The sequence below is a fragment of the Eutrigla gurnardus genome (genome assembly GCF_963514095.1).
Source record: "Eutrigla gurnardus genome assembly, chromosome: 11".
Taxonomy (NCBI): Eukaryota; Metazoa; Chordata; class Actinopteri; order Perciformes; family Triglidae; genus Eutrigla; species Eutrigla gurnardus.
Window position 1 is genome coordinate 12,331,176 of NC_139925.1, and position 19,794 is coordinate 12,350,969.

At 43.0% G+C, this 19,794-nt stretch overlaps 2 protein-coding genes across 3 annotated transcripts in view; one reads left to right on the plus strand and one right to left on the minus strand.

Moving 5' to 3' along the window:
* LOC311021399 (SH3 and PX domain-containing protein 2A-like) overlaps positions 1-6,591 on the plus strand; it is a 44,704-nt gene extending 38,113 nt beyond the window's left edge. Inside the window, exons 9-14 of one of the 2 annotated variants that reach the window (XM_084021949.1) lie at positions 153-236; positions 2,323-2,440; positions 2,531-2,859; positions 3,005-3,054; positions 3,288-3,407; positions 3,596-6,591. In XM_084021949.1, the coding sequence (XP_083878075.1) occupies positions 153-236; positions 2,323-2,440; positions 2,531-2,859; positions 3,005-3,054; positions 3,288-3,407; positions 3,596-5,518 (2,624 nt within the window). In that variant the 3' untranslated portion in view covers positions 5,519-6,591. The remainder of the gene's footprint in view (positions 1-152; positions 237-2,322; positions 2,441-2,530; positions 2,860-3,004; positions 3,055-3,287; positions 3,408-3,595) is intronic. The other variant, XM_084021950.1, reaches the window with a different exon arrangement.
* A 3,468-nt stretch (positions 6,592-10,059) lies between these two features.
* Positions 10,060-19,794, minus strand: part of LOC311021235 (E3 ubiquitin-protein ligase NEURL1-like) — a 30,022-nt gene continuing 20,287 nt past the window's right edge. Inside the window, exons 4-6 of the mRNA XM_084021689.1 lie at positions 18,716-19,432; positions 14,445-14,624; positions 10,060-13,977 (exon numbers count right to left, since the gene is read on the minus strand). Of these exons, the coding sequence (XP_083877815.1) occupies positions 13,733-13,977; positions 14,445-14,624; positions 18,716-19,432 (1,142 nt within the window). The 3' untranslated portion in view covers positions 10,060-13,732. The remainder of the gene's footprint in view (positions 13,978-14,444; positions 14,625-18,715; positions 19,433-19,794) is intronic.

Below are 19,794 nucleotides of genomic sequence, written 5' to 3' on the forward strand. Positions count from 1 at the left end.
GTTGTGCTTTTGTTTCAATGTCCCCCATGTAGCTAATAATGGGGCTCGTCATTTGTGCGTCATGTGTTTGTGTAACATTTGTGCTTGCTCTTCATGTCTCCATTGTTTGTTTGTTTGTTTGTTTGTTGTCATCTGGTCACTCTGTCTGTCAGTTACTAAGCGGCATAAGGCTCATCTGAAGAGGCTGGATCGGAGATGGACGTTAGGGGGCGTCATCAGCCGACAGCAGAGCCGAGGTGAACTTAGACAGATGGTGCATCACCTCCCTCCCTCCATCCCTTTGTTCTCGTTCCCCCCACCCTTCTTACTTATTCTTTCTTATCACATGGGTCATCTCCTCCCTCTCCATATGCACACATTTGTTCAGTCTTTCGTCCTGTGTTGTCTTCCAGCGAATGCATTCATCACGCGAGCCTCAATCCACCACTAACGAACCACTAACTTACTTCATTATGAATTGAGCCTGAAAGCCAAGGTCAATCATCAACTTTTTAAACACCAATTATTGATGCTAAGCCTAAATGATGTTCCAAAATTGCCCCACGTAAGCATTTTTGAGATAATTAAACTACCCGTGCCAAAACCAATCTTCCCAGAATCACAGAACGAAACGGGCCACTCATCTGAAAGAGGTTGTGTAATAGACTTTGGAATGGCCACATTTTAGAGCCATATTTTGCCTTTATGGTTAAACGAACTGTGCATGTAGTTTATTTAATGAATGTGTGTTCTAAACAAATGTGGAACACATTTATCCTGTGGTGTGTATAGCAACCAATATTGACATAAACAAAGGGCCTTATTGGTCCCTCACATATTTAGCAAGATATTGCCAATCACAAACTTGCACATGTTCTTACCAAGGTCAAGGGGGCTTTTTTTTCTTTTTTTTTTCTTTTTTTTTTTTACAGGAGATGCATTTGGATTACTGACAATAGAGTTAGGATAAGCTATTGAGTTCAGCCCAAACTTAACGCTTGGCAGTGGATGCTTCTCTCTGGAGTGAACAGAAAGTTGTTTCCACCCTAGAACTGAATCCTACTTTGTCTTATTAAAAAAAAAAAAAAAATGAAGACATATATTTTGCTGACTCTACAGGAATAATTTATAACACTGATGCAGGCGATGCATGTTGTGGTTAACATAACATCTGATTCAGAGTTTCCCTTCATCGCGCGGCTGGATATTGTTTGAACGGGGTTGGTGAGAGGAAAACGTTTCAGCAGCCCTGACACAAAGAGGCCGGAAGAATCGGGCAAAAGGAAAATAAAGCATACAGAAATATCTTTACCCGTGGTGCTTACTCGAGTTTTTGCAAGCAAAGGGATTTACCGTCCCACACCCATTCAGCTCCCATGCTCAACCTCGGAAACGGGTGGAGAAAAAGGAAAACGGAATAATTTGTCACCAGAATGTTGCTTCCTGTTTACCAACTGGGAGGACGGCATATGGAGCTAGAGTTGGACACGCCTCTTCTCCCGGCGCTGTCTGTATTTAGACAGGAATTGCTATAATGACAGGAAATGATGTCTTTGCTCTGCCCCTTGGCCTCATGGGAGTGTATAAATCAGCATGATGCCTCCACTCTCTATTATGTGAGTTTGGAGACGTGCCGTCACAAGGCCAAGGACGCTGTCTGACCCTATATGCTGTAGCTCCCCTTAATAAATACCAGTTAGTGATGTTAAGTTGTTTGATATTATGACACACTATATGTGATTACATGACACTCTTTAATTTGTCATGGATTTTATTGGACATGTAATGGTAGAGAGATGACAGGAGAGAGAGAGAGAAGGGGAACGGCACGAACCGAGGATGTTGCGTTCATGGTCGGCCACGTGTTACGACTGTTCAGCCGATTATGAGTATGATTTGGCATGACGACTGTTTGACTACAATTTTTTTTACGGAGAAATATAAACTGCTACGGTTGCAACATTATTATTATGTTATTTAGTTATTCACTGTATTATCAAGTTTTTTCAGTTTCATGAAAAAAAAATGGAGCACAATACACAGCACATCTACTTGTGCATCTGTCTGCTGAACCGACTTAGCAGAACACTTCCAGTCTGTATGAAAGAAAAAAACACCTCTCCTACAGTATCGTATTGTAAAATTGGTGCCAATGAATTTCAAGATAATCTATCATTGTGTATTTGTTCACCCTTATTTCTTATTACCGCACTGATCATATAAATATACAAAGTCGATAGAACGGATTTATAGAATATACACACTTACTTTCCAGTGATTATTTTGTTTTCAAAGCCCTCATAATCGTAGCTTTGTTGTCATCATCTGCTCTTGCTTTGGCAGAAGAGAAGTACGTAACGGTGCAGCCCTACACCAGCGAGGGCAAGGATGAAATTGCTTTCGAGAAAGGAGTCATTGTGGAGGTGATTCAGAAGAACCTGGAAGGCTGGTGGTTTATCAGGTAAGCCTCCTCTAACTTGCTTCAGACATTTAAAAAAATGTTTTTCATTAAAGAAAATATGTTTTGTATCTCTTCCAACTTACTTTCCAGGTACAAGGATAAAGAAGGCTGGGCTCCAGCCTCTTACCTGAAGAAGATGAAGGATGATCTCTCTCCCCACAAAAAGGCTGTGACGGGACCAGTGGAGATCATTGGAAACATCATGGAGATCAGTAACCTGCTCAACAAGAAAGCCTCTAGTGAGAAAGATGTTCAGATTGAAGAAGTCCCAGAGAGCCCCCAAGTGGTCAAGAAGGAGATCAGCCTGCCAATCCCTTGTGGTGACTCCAGCCCTGTTACTACCCCGCAGGATGGAAAAAGTAAAGCAGAGCCTTCCTCACCGGCTGTAGCTCGCATCGCCCCTCACCGTGTGGAAATTGGTTAGTCATGTAACTGTAAATGTTTCTGTCGGTCTGTAACAGTAGTTTATGATTTACTCATTTGTAAACATCATTCATTTTAAATGTCTATTCCTAAATTAAACTAAACAATCATATATGTTTTTTCTCTGTGATTGTTTCATAGGTTCCCCAGTTCTCAGGCAAAAACCTCCCCCTCGAAGAGATGCAACCCTGGTAAGTGCCCTGAATAAATGTGTCGGGTTGTAAGATGAAACGAATAAATACATTTTGCTATCAACTCCTACCTGAATAATTATTTAAACAAAACCATCTGAGAAGTTTTACGTTAAAGTACTTTACTACAGTTGTCAGATATCTGGTAGATCTGAGTTCTTAAGTATATTTAAGTACTTGAGTGCCAAACAAATGACAGTTCTTCTAAATGTGCCAATTTCTTTTGTCCTTAGGGATTTCAGTTGCCCTCCCCACCAGAGCCCCCCACAGTTGAAGCCGAGTATTATACCATTGCAGATTTCCAATCCTGTATATCTGATGGTATCACCTTCAATGGAGGACAGAAAGCAGAGGTAAGCTCTCTTTTTTCAAGGTAAACGTCAGTAACACGACAATCTTAAATGTGGGTACCAACCACATCTCTTGCTGTATCAATTTATTCATCATATTTTAGTAACAACTCTGCTTTCCCCAAGAGAAAATCAAATTCAAATGCCATCATATAAAGACTAAACTCTTTTATTTTGAATATGTATTTTAGGTCATTGAGAAGAACTCTGGTGGTTGGTGGTATGTACACATTGGAGAGAAAGAGGGCTGGGCTCCCTGCTCCTACATTGACAAACGTAAAAAGCCCAACCTCAATCGCAGAACAAGCACTCTTTGTCGCCCAAAGGTTCCACCACCAGCACCACCTGTTAAAAAACAAGACTCAGTGGAGACTGCACCTCCCAGCAGCCCCGGGTCTGAAACTCCAGAGTCCCCTGTGTCTCCTGGAAGGCCCGTGTATGAAGAGCCAGAATATGATGTCCCTGCCATTGGTGATCTGGATATGGAGTCTGAGTTTGAGTTTCTGAGGGGAGAAGGTTCCTTGGTGGATGTAAAAAATGAGGACACTTCCTCAGAGAAAGGATCCCACCTGTCCTCAAAGCCTTCTCCGGCTTCATCCCTTCACAGTGCCTCCTTCAAGATGTGTGAGTCATTCGAAGATGGCCACGAAGCAGAGGGGGAGGCGGAGGTAGACGGAGAGTGTATCTATGAGAATGATGGGTTCCGGCCTTTCAGGGAGACGACAGAGCGGCAGTGCAGCAGGGACTCAAATTCCTCCAAGACAAGTGTTTTGTCAGAAACTGGCAAGACTGCAAACCCGACATCAGGCGGGTGGAGATCTGCGGGTAACAAGCTCAAGATAGACTTGAATGGAAGCCCATTTTCAACCAAAACTGAGGAGGCATCCAGTCCTAAATCTGCCTCCACTGAGTCCACCCCAGATCTGTCAAGATATAAGAAAGACCAAGAGGAAAGCAAGGCGTGCTCTTCCATCAAGTCTTCTAAACTAAAGCCAGTGGTGAGGCCTAAACCACAACTATCCAAGGCGTCCAGTGCAGAGAAGATGGACATCAGCACCTTGAGGAGACAGCTGCGGCCAACAGGGCAGCTTAAGGGCAGCAAAACTAAAGGTGAAGACTCAGAGACAGCTTCGGTCATCTCCTCGGAGGACTCCTTCTCTTCTCAGAGCACCTCCGACCTCTCCTCCATCTACTCTAAAGGCAGCCGCGGAGACTCTGACCTAGAAGGCATCTGCCTGTATCGCACCACGGATCCCTACGAGAAAGTCCAAGAGTCTGAGCTCAGCTTCCCTGCTGGAGTGGAGGTGGAGGTGCTGGAGAAGCAGGAGAGTGGTTGGTGGTATATCCGTTGGGGGGATACAGAGGGTTGGGCTCCTACGTACTTCCTGGAGCCTGCCAGGCAACAAGATGACATCGCAGGGTCTGAATCTGATGGCACCCCGACTAAACCTGGAAGCCTCAGCAAATCCAACAGCCTGGAGAAGAATGAACAAAGGGTACAGGCATTGAACAACATCAACCAAAACTTAAAGAAGGTCACCCCACCCATCCCCTCCAAGCCTCCAGGTGGCCTCTCCAAACCCATCGGCCTGTTTGGTTCACGGAAGCAGAATAGCACCAAACAGCAGCAGGTTGTGAGACCTCAGTCTGTCTTCATATCAGCGCCGATCAGGGACGGTCCAAGCCCCGTTGGCTCTCTCAGAAGAAACGAGTCCCTCAACTCCACGGACCACCCTCGCGCCAGCCCCACAGTGCGCCGCAACGCCTCCTTCGGCACTGTGCCACGTAGCCTGGCGCCAAACAACTTAGCGCTACCCAACAGGAACAGATCTGGTACCGGCAGCTCTGAATCCCTCGGCCTCAGCTCTCCGAAGAATGCCCTTCCCATATCCACAGTGAAACCCAAGCCCCACATCATCCACAACAACCTCAGAGAGGTGTATGTCTCTATAGCAGATTACCATGGCGACGAGGAGACCATGGGATTTCCAGAGGGGACGAGTCTGGAAGTCCTGGACAGAAACCCCAACGGATGGTGGTACTGCAAGATTCTGGACAATGGCAGACCAAGGAAGGGATGGGTTCCCTCAAATTACCTCGAGAAAAAGCACTAGTGCTCATGTGTGGAGCTGGCAGAACTCTGAACATGCGTGTAAAGACTACTCAAACAGATGCATTTATTTTGTGAAAAAAAGAAAAGGCTGACCCTAAGACTTTCAAATCTCACCCGGTACCTTTTGCCAAAACGAACAGCCAGATCAAATTGTGACTTTGAAATGAAATGAGACATCTGGTCAAAATTAGTCTACGTGATACAGTGCCTGAGTCGTTGTATTAGGAGCAATATATCGAGACTTAGTGACACAGCCAAAGAGAACACCAGAGTGGAAGAATGGTTTAATGATATTCTTCAGTGATAACCTTTAACTTGAACTAAGATATAATTGTGTCCACTCCTTGAACCTTTGTCTGTAAGTTTATAATGTAATATTTTAAAAAACGTTTTTAAAGCATTTAAAGCTTACTGCATGTTTGAAATGATTCATTATGCTGACGATGCCTTGAGCTGTTGAAGTTAAACCTTTTTCTCCTCCTTTTCTTAAAGAAAATCTCAGTTTTTGCCAATGCTGCTTTGTGTTAGTCTCACCTCGGTGCTGTCTGTCTGCATGTTTTTATATCTCTTTATACTGTATGTCACCTTTATGTGATATTATCCATTCAATTGTGTAATATTGTCCAAACAAAGCAACTTGTGAGCATCTCTTATTATCACAGTATTTTCTTGCACTTAAATGTAAAAAAACAAAAACAAAAAAAGCAGTTCCTGAAGATCTCCCTTTAAAAATGTCTTTCTTTTGTTGTTTCATTTCAGAGGCTAATGGTCCAAAGTCAAAATGTAACATCAGTGAACATTGTATTTATTCATTACTTAAAAATCATATTATTACTTGTTTTATTATTGTTGTAAGAAATGTTCTGATACAAACAATTTCACAACGGCTTAAACATTTCTCAAAACTTTTAATAACGATAACATTTTTGAATTTCTGCTGGGCAGTAAATTTGACATAACTCTTCAGCTGCAGCAGTTTACTGGGATGCTCACTTTTGTTTTATGTTAACTGTGTGACCAGTGATGATAACTGAAGTGCCAAACAAATTAATTAAATAAATGCACTTTTTAACACTCATTAGTACTTCCTTTATTAAAAGAAATACTCATCACTCAACTTTACAGGTTTGGTCTTCTAGTACAGTGTGTCAGTATGTGACTCTTTTTGACATGAACTCCACTATCCCTTCATCAACACCACCTCCCGAATGTTCTTATGGATGGATCATGGGCGTGTCATGTTTCCCTTTTAGGATACTTGAGTATAGAATGTCTACTTTTGACACCTCAGCTTGTTTGTTGGATGTTAAAACACCTTATGTGGTCCACATACTCTTTTTCTGAGGCCCAGAAGTCTGGAACACAGCAAAACAATAAAACATGTGAAAATACAGATATAGAGGGCATGTCTCTGCAGACACCTCCACACATTTCTAGTGGGTCATAGATGATTGAGAGGGGCTATTTTCTTATTCTACTGGAGGGGCGTGTCGGTGTTTGATTGGCAGCAGCTGATTGGCTGACAACGAGCAGGTGTCACACCGAAGGAGAAAGACACGTTTTCTCTTGAGCCAACATGTCGTGGGCCAGACTGCGTGTCGTTATTGGATCCCACCATCATCTAACCGTCCGGACCCAGGTGACTAATGCAGGTACGTTTACGTGTTGTTATATCTGCAGCAGCTGAGCAGATAATTAACCATCTGGCCTTCAAACTGACGAGAGCAGCGCACTTTCCCCCGGTGAATGTTGTTTTGGGGCTTGTTCAGTAGGCGCATGCGCATGCAGGACAGAGATAAGTGTTCATGTTTGTACGTTATATACAAGTAGACTGGCTCATGTCTTACCACCATGAAAGCAGTATATCAATGTCTCCCCTTTTGATTGCTGATTATTATAATTTTTTATTTCTAACAAAAATAATTAAAAAAAAAATTATATAATTTGACTTTAATATCCCACATGTGGCCTTTTGTGCGGCAATCACCGCTTGTGATAGTCGTGTGAGAAGGGACTAATCATCTACTGAATTAATTGCGAATTAATGTGGCGTATAATAAACAATATAATCAAAACGTATCCCAGGCTCTAATCACTGGTGATGTTAATGCGTTGCGTTAAAAGATTTCTGCCTTGAGAGATTTCAATATCGACTGTGTTTATATACCCAGTATAAACTCACATCTGTGCATATGCAATAGAGCTGAATTGTTTGACCAGCTGGACGCTGTTATACAGATAAATTAGATCACACTTGGCTGCCTGACATGCATGTAATTTCTTGCCCATAACACTGAGCCACACAGTGCTGCAATCCACTCTGATGGGCCTCCTCTGGCAGCTACGACTCTACAACTCGGGCACATATGCATTTTGGTTTAGATGGCTTTCATTCTGTGGTCACTCGGCTGCTCAATTTTGCATCAACTGACTAAAGAAAAAGTTTAAGTTACAAAGTGCGGAGTGGTAGGCAATAATATTGTCGCCTTCAGCTTTAATCAGAGAAACACCAAATCAAAACACCGATGCTTTTTTCTGGTGTCAGACATTGCATATTTTTTTTGATATATTAGATTTGGTGCCTGAAATATAATAAGATTTACAGCCTCCAGGAATGTAAAGTGAAATATGTCCACACTGCTGGCTGCTTCCTCTGTTGGGATCGCATACTACACTCACTGGCTTGGAACCAGGCTGTGTGGGTGTCCGTTGATCATCTTCATACCATGTTTGTCTGCTGGCTGTGTGTCTGTATTTGCTTGCTTGTTGTACTCAATTGCAAATGGTGGAGGGGGGGGGGAGTGCTGCAGGTGAGATAAAGATCCCTTAAGAGGTTTCTAACTTAAAGCTGAAGGTTATGTTTCAGTCATTATGTCACAAGATGCTCAAAACTTAGAATATAATGATTATTGAGTGTGGAAGTTTATTATTGATGTTCAAAATAGTAGTCTGACTTTAAGAAGTGAATCTCAGTATTTTGGCAAATAGATTTTATTATTCCATAATGGAAAAAACAATGTAAACTACTGATTCAAAGTCGGGGTTCAACCGTGGCCACAAAAAGTTACTGTCAGTGGTTCCCTGTGGCCACCAAATTGAGAATGAAACTCAATGAGCTTATGGCTATGTGTCCTAACTGAATGTGACACAATTGAAAATCAGTTGGCTTGTAATGTTTTCCAATTGGAATGTGGCACCAAAACTAGTAGGCTCTGAGTCCGAAAGTATTTTTACATTTTTTCTTTAATGACATCTTGAAGGGATAAAATCAAACGTGTTGTGAGCACGGCGATGAAGCAACATCTTCCGGTCTAGTGTCATCAGTAAACCACTGCTGATGGTTTCGGCTTTGAGGGATTTGGGTGCCGGAGCTGCCTCTGGCCTCTGGAGGGCAGCAGCACTCAGCTTCTCATTGCAGATTGAGCAACGCACCACAGTTAACCTTCAACTCTGTCTTCATCAACACAGTAATTAGATAATGTGGCGGTGAGATCCCTTTTGCACTATGAACAAAATTGTATTTTTAAATATAATTGCATTTCTCCTCACAGTCTGTCCCATGACTCGGGCAAACCTCAATGAGGAAAAGATTTTACATCACGCCGAACACCAAAAGCTTAAAGCCTTAACTGCAACAGAGGAACAAACTCAAACCCTGTCCGTCTGATGTCTAGTTAGAATTCAAAATCGATAGGGTAGTGCTGTCTCGGAATACAAATTTGATACCTTAATAGACGCCGTGTGTTTGACCAAACGGCTGTCTAGAAGAGATACCACAACTCGGTTCAAGCAAGTCTGCCAAGCCCTTAAGCTTTCAGAAGGCCGGCCGCCAGGTTCACTGAGAGGTCTGAGTGGAAAGTCTGTGTGTACACAGAAACCAGTGAGATATACTGTATTCGTGTCACTGTCACAGACCCTGGCTGTGTATTTCCCCAGCACCTCTGAGAACACTTGGCCGTGAACGACAGCCACCGCTGCCTGTTTCATGTCGGGACGTCATGGGTTGTATTGGAGTGCAGCATAAAACCGTGCTGCATTAGAGCCAGGCCTGCAGGGCCGTAAATAACAGATGATGTTCACTCAGGCCAGGTCTACATACCACGACTCTAAACAGTTTCTCTGTGAGTTATAGCTGTTTACTAAAAGCCCTTGCCTTTGTTATTCATATGGTATATGGCTGGGTGTTAGACAAGTACTCTACTGTGGCGAGTGATTGGGTTAAAGATGGCTGCCTTTTTTTTCTTCCCCGAACTGTTGTCTAATTGGAATTTTCCAGCATGATACGTTGCATCAGGCATTTGTAGCTTATAATGATCGCTTTGGGAAAAGGTAATGGCCTTAATACTCTTCTCTTTCCCGGTCTGTGTGCCAAGTTGACTAGATTCCTGCTGTGCATAAAACATTAAGACTGAAGCTCTGAAATGGAAATGGTCAATTTTAACTTTTTTATTGCAATTCGAGTCAAATGCATGAACCAAATTAGGGGATAGGCCTACTCTTGTCCAGCTGTATGGGCTCAAAATGTTATGTTTCATGTAATAAATCAGAATTAAAGCCAGGAAATCAGACGTAAACTTTATTTATCAAAGTGAATATAATCAAACTACCTTTTTTTGTAACAATTAATAGAAATCCCAAGTCAAGGAAACCAAATTATGAGCTGATTTATTGTCCTGAGTGTTTTTTTGTTTTGTTTGTTTGTTTGGACTGCAAATATTTGGTCACATTTGAAAAAACAGGCTGTCGGAATTATCATATGGGAACTACATGTCGTCTTCACTACAACACAAATTCAAGATACTAAATAAGCGCAAGTAGGACAAACCAATAATTGATGATTTTCACCAAGTAATGGGGAACGAATGCCAACATAACACAAATCTTGTTCCCTTTTAATGGCATGATTTAGTAGCCTATATTTGACATCTTGGGGAAAATACGCTTGTTCACACTCTGGCAAAGAATTGGATGAAAAGATTTTTTTTTATATTGGACCAAATCAGTTTCTCCATATCCAGTTTTTAAAGTTACGTTTTTCTCAACGGCTCTCAGCATGGCGACAGGTGAGCCGGCGGCTTGTAGCTAACAGTGCAAACTAAGGCAAAAGTGCTGTCGGAGGGGAACCGGAGGGCGGGTACCACACTTTTTATGACAAATAGGCTGTAACCATTGTATGAGCAGAGTGCAGAGTGGTGACCGTCAGCTAGCAATTGTAGCAGACTCACATGCAATTAAGCAAAAGCGGCCAACCCGGCTATTTAAACAAAGCACAGAGAAGCCTGGATTACAACACAGACGGAGAGCAACTTAATTCTCTGCTCAGGTACTCCACTGTATCTTTGCTTAGAAAACGGTTGTTTAAGGCTATGGTAATGCTCTGAATCCTGTATATTTAAACTCTGTTTTTGGTCTCCACCAACTCCTGAAGAAAATGTTTGGATCTATAGCTGCTAAATGCTCCTCTATGTTCACCAGCTAGTCACTAAATGTGTCGGTCTGCTGTTTGGTGCCGAGGGTATGTGCAGATTTGTTTAATAATAAGTGAAAACTTTTACATTGTCACATTTTTTTCACGCTGGCATTTTGTACATCTTTATTATAAAAACATTGATTGTGGCCACCTTTTAGGAAAAGAAGTATTAAGTATCAAAAATATAAGTATTCCCGTTGGTTATATTATTATATACAATATTGCCATAACTATTACTGGGGCATTTGTGTGTAAGTAAAAAATTAAGATATTTCACTCATGGAAGTATAAAGTATTATATTTTGCAAACACTCAAGCGAAGTACAAGTACTTGACTAAATATACTTGGTACATTCCACCACTGGAGAGTGGTATTGATCTTCTCATCTAACTTGCCAAGAAAGTGAATAGGGGTATTTCCCAAAAGTGTCAAACTATTCCCTTTTCAAGTGAAAATCAGCTTGACAGGTCCATAGAGCATTTCAGATGGAATCATTTCAAAAATCTTTAACTATACAACAATAAAATAAACAATATTCTTACTTTTTCGGACAATATAGCCATACATATAAAACAAAACGATATTTCTTTATAGTAGCATTGACAAAATAAATAAACATCATAGTGTACAGTTAATATTACACTCATCTATACCATCTGTTTTTCTATCAAAAATGTTTCACAAATGCTTTATTTCTGCTAGGTCATATTTGGTCAGGAAGAAAAACAAAAACAGATAGCTGAGCATCTCTCGAGCACAACAAAATTCCAGTATTATGCAATGCAATGTGGTGATAGAGGGGACAAGGCAATATTTAAACATTTCATCTTTAGTGTTGAGCAAATTCCCACGCTGATAATAAGCACACTGAAATGTTTGTGTTGGTAGGTTGTGTGGCTAAACGAGCTCACACACCAGAGACCTCACAACCACATTAAGATATGAACCTCCTGGTTTTCACGGTGAGGAGCCCAACACACCAAAAGTGTGTCCAGACTTCTCTTTTTAAAGGCACACAAGAAAACGGAACTATGACTCAAACATTATACAACATAGCTGCTGATTTGCCCTCCAAGGCTGCAAAACAAAAAACAAAATCAGCACTCACCACTTTACAAATTACTGAGTAATGTTTCAGCGAGGCCAAAATTACACCTGAAAATAATTGTATTTCGTAACATTTCAAAGCGGTACATAATGCATGAGGATTGGTTGAGTGAAAATGTCCTTGAAGTTTGCTTTTACAGACGGAAAGCAGCACTCAGAAGCTGATATACAAATGAAAGTCTCATAATCTCCCACAATAACAAGCTACATCTTTGTCACTGACTGCACTCGCTTGATTTTTGTTGTTTTTTTTCCATTCGAAGACTCCATCTGCTGAAATACATCACTGAAAGCAAATATTCATGTTTAATTTTAATGTACATATGAAAGAAGTGTGTAGCCTGAAGTGAGCGACGCTATCTGGGACTTTATGATGGGATTTCATGGGTTTCTCGCAAAACAACGAAGAGGTTGATTCATCATTCTAATGTGCTCACTCAGCAAATACTTTACTACCCACCAATGTTTATTTGGATGACTTCTGTCCAATCACAGCATCCAGCTGGCTTACTGAGGCCACCGAGGAGCAGGACATGCAACTCATGCAAATCCCACATTTTTTTTTACAGGCTTTCATACAAACGTCTGATGTATAGGGTGTGCCTGAGTGAGCAAACACTTTTTTCTCTGCACGGAAACAATGTGCAGACATACAGCAAAATGTGCCCCTTCCTCCCCTGTCTTCGTCCGAAACATACAACATCCTCTCTTGCGCCTTCTTCCCTGATTTACATCCTCATTCACTGCGAGCGTGACCTTCTATGGTGACAGCATTCACACTTTTTTTTTTTTTTTTTTCATCCCTTCGCACAATCCGGGCCTGCCTGAAATTCACAGAAGCACAGCAGGGAGTGAGATTTATTTATTTATATATTCTGTACCCTTAAGGTTAAGGAGTTTTTATTGCAGGAGGAGTATTAAAAAAATGGCTTATTTTAATCGTACTGCAAAGGTTTCACTGCAAAAAACCCCCAAAACGTTTTACTCATTCCTCACTGGCCTCTGGAAGCATTCAGGAAATGTCAAATTATACTTTATCGCACACTTTTAGAGAATGTTACCATTTTAAAACAACACTTTTTGACCCAATTCACTCTGACAAGGAGCGGAGGAGCAGGTGGTGAAACCAAATATATATATATCATCCTCGTTTCTTCCGCAGCTCTGGACAATTTTACTTCTCGTGAAACTAGCTAGCAGCAATGCTATCACCAGTAGTATGAAGTATTACTCTGCAGGAAGCAGGACAGATGCCTCTTCAGATTACATTCTCTCCCAACAGATGCACACATCAGAGTCACTGGATAGTAGGTCATGGTCCCATCTGCGTTTCCGGCAGTAGTACATATTTTTATTTCTGTTGAGCACACTTTTTTTATGGTGAATCTCGTTGATAGGTCCTTAATTGTGAGACCTCACAGGTAGGAACTGTGAGCTTTTCCAAAGATGCACATTTAACAAAACGGCGCTAAAACTGTTTAAATGAAGGCGTTTTAAAGTCCTGCTGCAGAGTACCTGAGCCAGATTGCACACACACACAAACGAGCATTTCACTTGTGCTGCGTCCGTCTTTACAAAGTCTGACATGGCTTCGAAAACCCCGAGCTGAACCACGCGACACATTGTCTGGCGCGAGCCTACGTGCTCCGGTAGGTCTTGATGATATCTTTGATTGTCCTCCTGCAGATGGGGCAGCAGGCGTTGGCCATCTTCTTGAGTTTGAGGCCACAGGCGTAGCAGAGACACATATGTCCGCAGGCGTAGAGGACTGTGTCCACCACGTTCTCGTAGCAAATGGTGCATTCGTCGCTCCACGAGCCCGAGCAGGACGGGAAGGTCGGGGACTCTGCGTGGCTGGAGAACGGAGAGTTCGGGGTTGTACCTTGAAGAGAGGAAAGACATTAGAGATAAGTGAGTGATAGTGAGGGAGAGAGCCAAATAAAACATTTCCAAAAATGGATGAAGGCTTCCAAGTAGTCCAGGCAGACAAATATAGTTATAACTCATATATCCAGCACACCTTTTGTTTAAGCTTCTTAATACCGCTCCCACTGTTTTTCTCTGCTAATGAAGCTGCTTGTGCTGCCAAGAGCTGACCCGTCATGCTGCCTGCAGCTCGGGACCTCAGTGATGTCTGGGATCACAGCTTCACAACACCAAGGTAAATATTTGCTTCATGTGCTTCCATGCGCTACCATGAGTCAATGTCTTGGTGACGTTCTGTCAGTGTTTGTGTGCTACCTGCGGATTTATTGTTGCACGTCGGTATTTAAATCAACAACAACAACAAAAAAACCTCTCTATAGAGAAATAGAGAAAGGGGTAAAGTGGAGGAACACTTGGTCAAACCTGTGGAGGAGGAAAAGACGTTGTAGTAGCTGGAGTTGAGGCTTGAATTGAGGTTGATGTTCAAGGGTGTGTTGAGGTTTGGCTCAGAGTTGCCGTTGCCGAGCATTGTGGGAGTGTTGGGTGTACAGGACGGGGAACTGGGGACCGACGCGCCTCGAAGGTCCGGGTGTGGAGATGAGCCTGAAGGTGCAGAAGAGACATCTGGGTCACAACAAAGATTTAGAAACATACAATCTATGAAGGAAATATTTCTATTATTTCCCACTGAAAAAGTTAGTCAGCGGAGGGGAGGTGGGTGTCTTGTTGCATCTCTGTTACTGTCTCAGTCTGTCACTCTCTCTCACACCCGCGCATACATTTAATCTCTTCAATCACCAAGCAGATGACTTGTGAGTCCACAGCGTCTGTGTGTGGGTGTGTGTGAGTGAGTCAAGAGCCCACGAGTTGGTGTCGTCTCGTCAGAGACGCCAAGCATCCCCCTCCCATCCTCCTCCATGATCCCCGTGGGTAGGGTACAAAATGCTTTCACAGACAATCTGTTGTCTGTCCTGTGTGATGCTTCCCCATCCTTCCCCATAACCGCCGGCTCTGGCATCAGTTCTAATTTTGACAGACAAAAATCTGATCCAGACCGGCTGGCAGGCACACGCCATTGTTGTTAATACATTGTCCTTCAACTGGCCATGACAGAAATATTGCCGGGCCGGCCGCTCACTTGGCACCAATGTCCTTCCATGTGTCAAATGATCCAATATTGGTAGTTTACATCCTAAAACACCACTATTTGCTTGTCCAAATTGTCGTATAATGACGTTTTGGAGTGGGGAAATGGCACAAAAATAAATCACCACCAATAGAGACAAATTGCTGAAGTAATTAAATGCTGTTGGGTTAAAATAAGAAAAAGACACATTTATGTGGTCTGTTTGCAGAAAAATGTCTACAGTTTGTTGCCTAACTCTAGCTACGTGCTCAGATCCACTGCTCTGGACTCGTACACTTCCTCCAACCACTGCAGTCTCAAGTTCAGTCGACATAAACAAAGTCATGCAACAATGATGCTGCTCAAAATTCAACAGACGTAGCAAAATCTGGTAATCCCTTCAAAAACCTGCCCACAATTTGCCCGCTTTCAAGTTTAGCACTGGGATCAATGTGTTTGTACTACTTTGTTGAGACAGGCTTTTTAGAGTCATCTATTTATTTATTATTTATATGAGTATATTTATGAGTGGATTCATGTGTGCATACTGTTGCTTTAACGCACCCTTGCAATACCTATTTGTCGTGATCTATGTGGCAGCCTGGCTGTTAGCAAATACCTTGGTCAACTCTAATAAGGCAGAATGGATAACCTTCATGTACCTTTTATCCTCTTGTATCATGAATTTACTGCTGGCTTTGTGACAAGAATGAGAATGTGAGTGTCTTCAGTTATGCAGGCTGTTATGGAGACTTACTTGTGTATGGTGGCTTTTACCACTTGCTTATCAAATAAAAAGATCGACGCCACAGGCTATCTGTTAGTGTCTGAAAGAAGGTTTTAAGGTTTTAAACCTGCAATAACTGCCATTTGGGGGGCAGCAGAAACAAGCGTTAAACACAACATATTAACGCTGCCTTTTGAAGCGGATATGTGAAGGATGTGAAGCTTTGTATGGTTATGATGTGTACGCAGTGGTTTTCCTCTGGTTTCTGGCAAGGTTATGATTTGGGCAGCTTTTTATTGAATTGAGCTGGAACCTGGCAATCTGATCTGGGAACACTGCTCATGGAGGTACGTTATCCACATTAGTATTCCTTTGGGGTCATGTATGTGTGCACATATTTTAGCTCTGGGAAATGTCTGTCTCTTCAGCAGTCACTTTGCACCAGCTAGCTGCCAAGTGCGTCTGTGTGTCGTACAGTTTTGGAGCTTTTTCACTGAAATGAACTTTCTCATGGACATGAACATGTTGCCATGAGAGTGAACCCAAATATGAGGTGGAGGGCTGGTAAACCAAAGCAATCGGTTAAAAAATGTCCAGACCCTCCAATGTGATAATTCCCCTTTAGGTTAGTCACTGAGAAATCCTGTCACATACGCATTTGATCGACCATTAATATAAAAAGTATTGATTGTCGCCACTTTAAGACTACAAGAAGTCAAGACTACTCGAGCTCAGTGTTGATTTCAAATACCTCGCGTGAAATTATCAAGATAACACGGACAAAATGACCATGTGAGAGCAACAGACTCCCATCTGTTCCACTTCACAGGCTTGACAACACCCAGCCATGACAAACTGTCACTTGCCTCAGTGGCTAGATGTTTCCATGGTAACTCATGGCATGCGGCTGCAGCGAGTGGATGAGCAGAGACGTCACAAATGCACTCCCCACAGCTGGAGTGGGTAATGACTCGAAGAACGGGCAGCGCGGAGGGGTATGTGTGTGTGTGTTTGTGTGCATGTGTGTGTGTGTGTGTTGCACGAGGTGAAAGGAGATGATTGGCGGACCAGTGTTAAGGGAACGAGCTGTGGGTGGAAAACCCAGCATCTCAAACCTCCATGCAATTACATTTTAATAATGCATAAGGAGGGCATCATAAGGAGCTATCACAGGCCCCCTTCTGATACATAATGCTGGCTGCTGGGAGCCCACGCAAGACAGAAATAACCTCCCCAGCCTCGGTCTGACTGACTACATGAAAGAGTGGAGAGGAGTAACGGTAATATAGAAATGAATTAACAGATGGAATTTTTTTTTTTAAAACATTATTTTAGCACCTCAATTTCTCAGAAAATGTTGCCTCTAATTATACTTTCCCGTGAAAACTAGACCCACCTGCGAAGTCATTATCAACTTAGCCAGAAGACAACACTGTGGTGAAGGAATATTGTCTTGTCTTTAACTGCGATGACTGTAAACAAATCAAAAGCACTCTCTCAGTTGTGCTTGCTGCACAGTATTTCAGTCGTATCATAATACTAAGCCCAAGCGCTGCAAGAAAGATGGAGCATTTAAAATCCTTTAAGTGCAGGACTCAAATACTGAGGGGGTCAGACTAAATATTTCAAACCTACATTGGATTTGCACAAAATGTGTTGCCGCTCATTAACCTCTTTGCCAAAGATGTGTGTTTAATGTCCTGGAAGATCAACTCTTGGTGACATCAGAGACTTCTTTTAAATCTAGGTGAACATCGTCATATAAATAATATGTAGTAATGAAATCATCTGAAGCAAACGAACCTCTGACTCATACCAGTTTCATGTCATCAAAAGCATACCTTCAGGCTGCGATCATCACCACAACTTTTGTGTGCTTCATAACATTGTATGATTTCACTTTCACCTTCAAAATAAAAAAAATAAAAACCCATGAATTCCTTTTTGCGGAGGAAATTGTACTGAAACGTACAACCACTGCTTGTCATTAAACCACCACTTTCAAAAAGCTCCTGAACCTGTTTGACATTATATGCTCTTACTCTGCTCATTTTGAGTTTAACAGTCCTAAACCGTGCATGCAGTCCCACGTCCAGGGAGCCAGAATGTCAACAGCGGGGCGTGATTGACTTCAGTGAATTTTGCCATATCGTTGTGTGAAATCTGCTGGAATCAAACTGAAGATGGAACGATAACATTCATATGCACACGGTAAGGGGTTAGAATGTAAATTCCCGGGAGATATATGGGTTGATAAGTCGAAGGAGCAGCGCAGACAGCAAAGGAGGGAGAAGCAATTTCATGACTCAGCCAAGTGGGAATTTCAGACTCCACAGGTCATTCAAGGAGCACAGAATGCATTAACTTCTCAAGAAGAAAGATCGATGAAACATGCTTGAACCATGATTTTGATTAAAAATTCAAACTAATGCAAATAAGAAACTGGTGTTTCGCCTATAGCTTGCAAAGGCCCTGGTTGAAGTGGCTCCAGCCGTGAACTCTACAGCACCCTTTGCCCGCGCCACTGCGCTTCGTGGACTTAATGCTGGCTGCTCCCCCTATCACTGTGGGGAGGGAGGAGAGACCAATGTGGACTGTCCTCAGCACATCAGGGGTCTGCAGTGATGTCCCGACCCGTCTTGAAACACGGACCCGTCTCATTAACCATTCCTCGTGGGTGTGTCATCACCAGTGTTGGGAACACGCGTTAGAAAAGTAATGTAATTGCTGTAATGCATTGCTTTTTGCTGTAACGGGAATTATAAGATTTCCTTTTTTCCTGAATGTTGACATTTAAAGACATTGGGCAGTTAGCATACAGTCTAAGTGAAGAGAGCGTACCTAGAATCCTGAGTTGTGTGATGGTGCCGTGCAGACCGTAGAACATCCAGAGAGGTCTGGAGTTATCGACACACAGCTGCATCCCTGCACTGATGCCGTTGTGGCTCATCATGACCTCCCCCTCTGCGTTCACCATGAAACCCAGGATATCTCCGCTGTGGAGTGGCACAGTCACCCGGCACACGGCCCAGAATTCCTTGCGGTCAACCAGGGACTCCGGGTTGGATGGGAGGTCACTGGGCCTCAGGGTGGCCGGGTCACATGATGTCACACCGTAGGAGAGAGAGCCGGGCCGCGTGACACTCGCCTTCACCCTCACAAACACGGTCTCCGAGCAGCGCATCGGCCGGCTGGTTAACACCAGGGTCCTCTCGTCGCCGCGGTGATCCAGCCGCGCCACTGTGTGCTTGTCCAGCACGGTGACGTGGACGCCATGCACCGAGTGGAAGTGCAGATCAGCGTCCAGATGGCTGGGCAGCATCGAGCACTGCTGCGAATTTTGAGAGTTTTGGGGCACGTGGCAGGAGGCGGAGCTAAAGCGTTGTAGCCGTTCCTCTTCCTCGTCGTCTTCCTCTAGACGCGCCTCCTGCTGCTGCAGGCTCAGGTCACACAGGCTGATGGAAAGGCGAGGGTCGTCACCGCTTCGCTGAATGGAGGCCCGGTGGGTGGCGGCAAAGGAACGAGGACGCAGGCAGTCTAGGGTCACCATCTCACTGTCTGTGGGAAAAAGAACACAAAGAAATGTTATTAGTTATATAATTTCTTTGTTGTATTGTTTTGAAAAGAGAAATGCAATCTGAACCAACACACAATGTCTGTGGCTGGTAGAGTCACAATCTCAATTTACTGTCTTCCCAAGTGTCCACAAAAATAGAATTTACGAACCCACTTGGCATCCAGCATTGCGATGTGCAACGCGGGTTTGCTTTACATTCACTGTGCGCTGTTCGTTCATCAAACCTGTCGCTGTAAAGGAACGGTGCCTTCCGGCGTCTCTGCTTTATGACCTATTCATTCTAATGCACTCTCCGTACTAAGGCTCGACAATATGAACAGATACATCAACGTTTACGTACTCA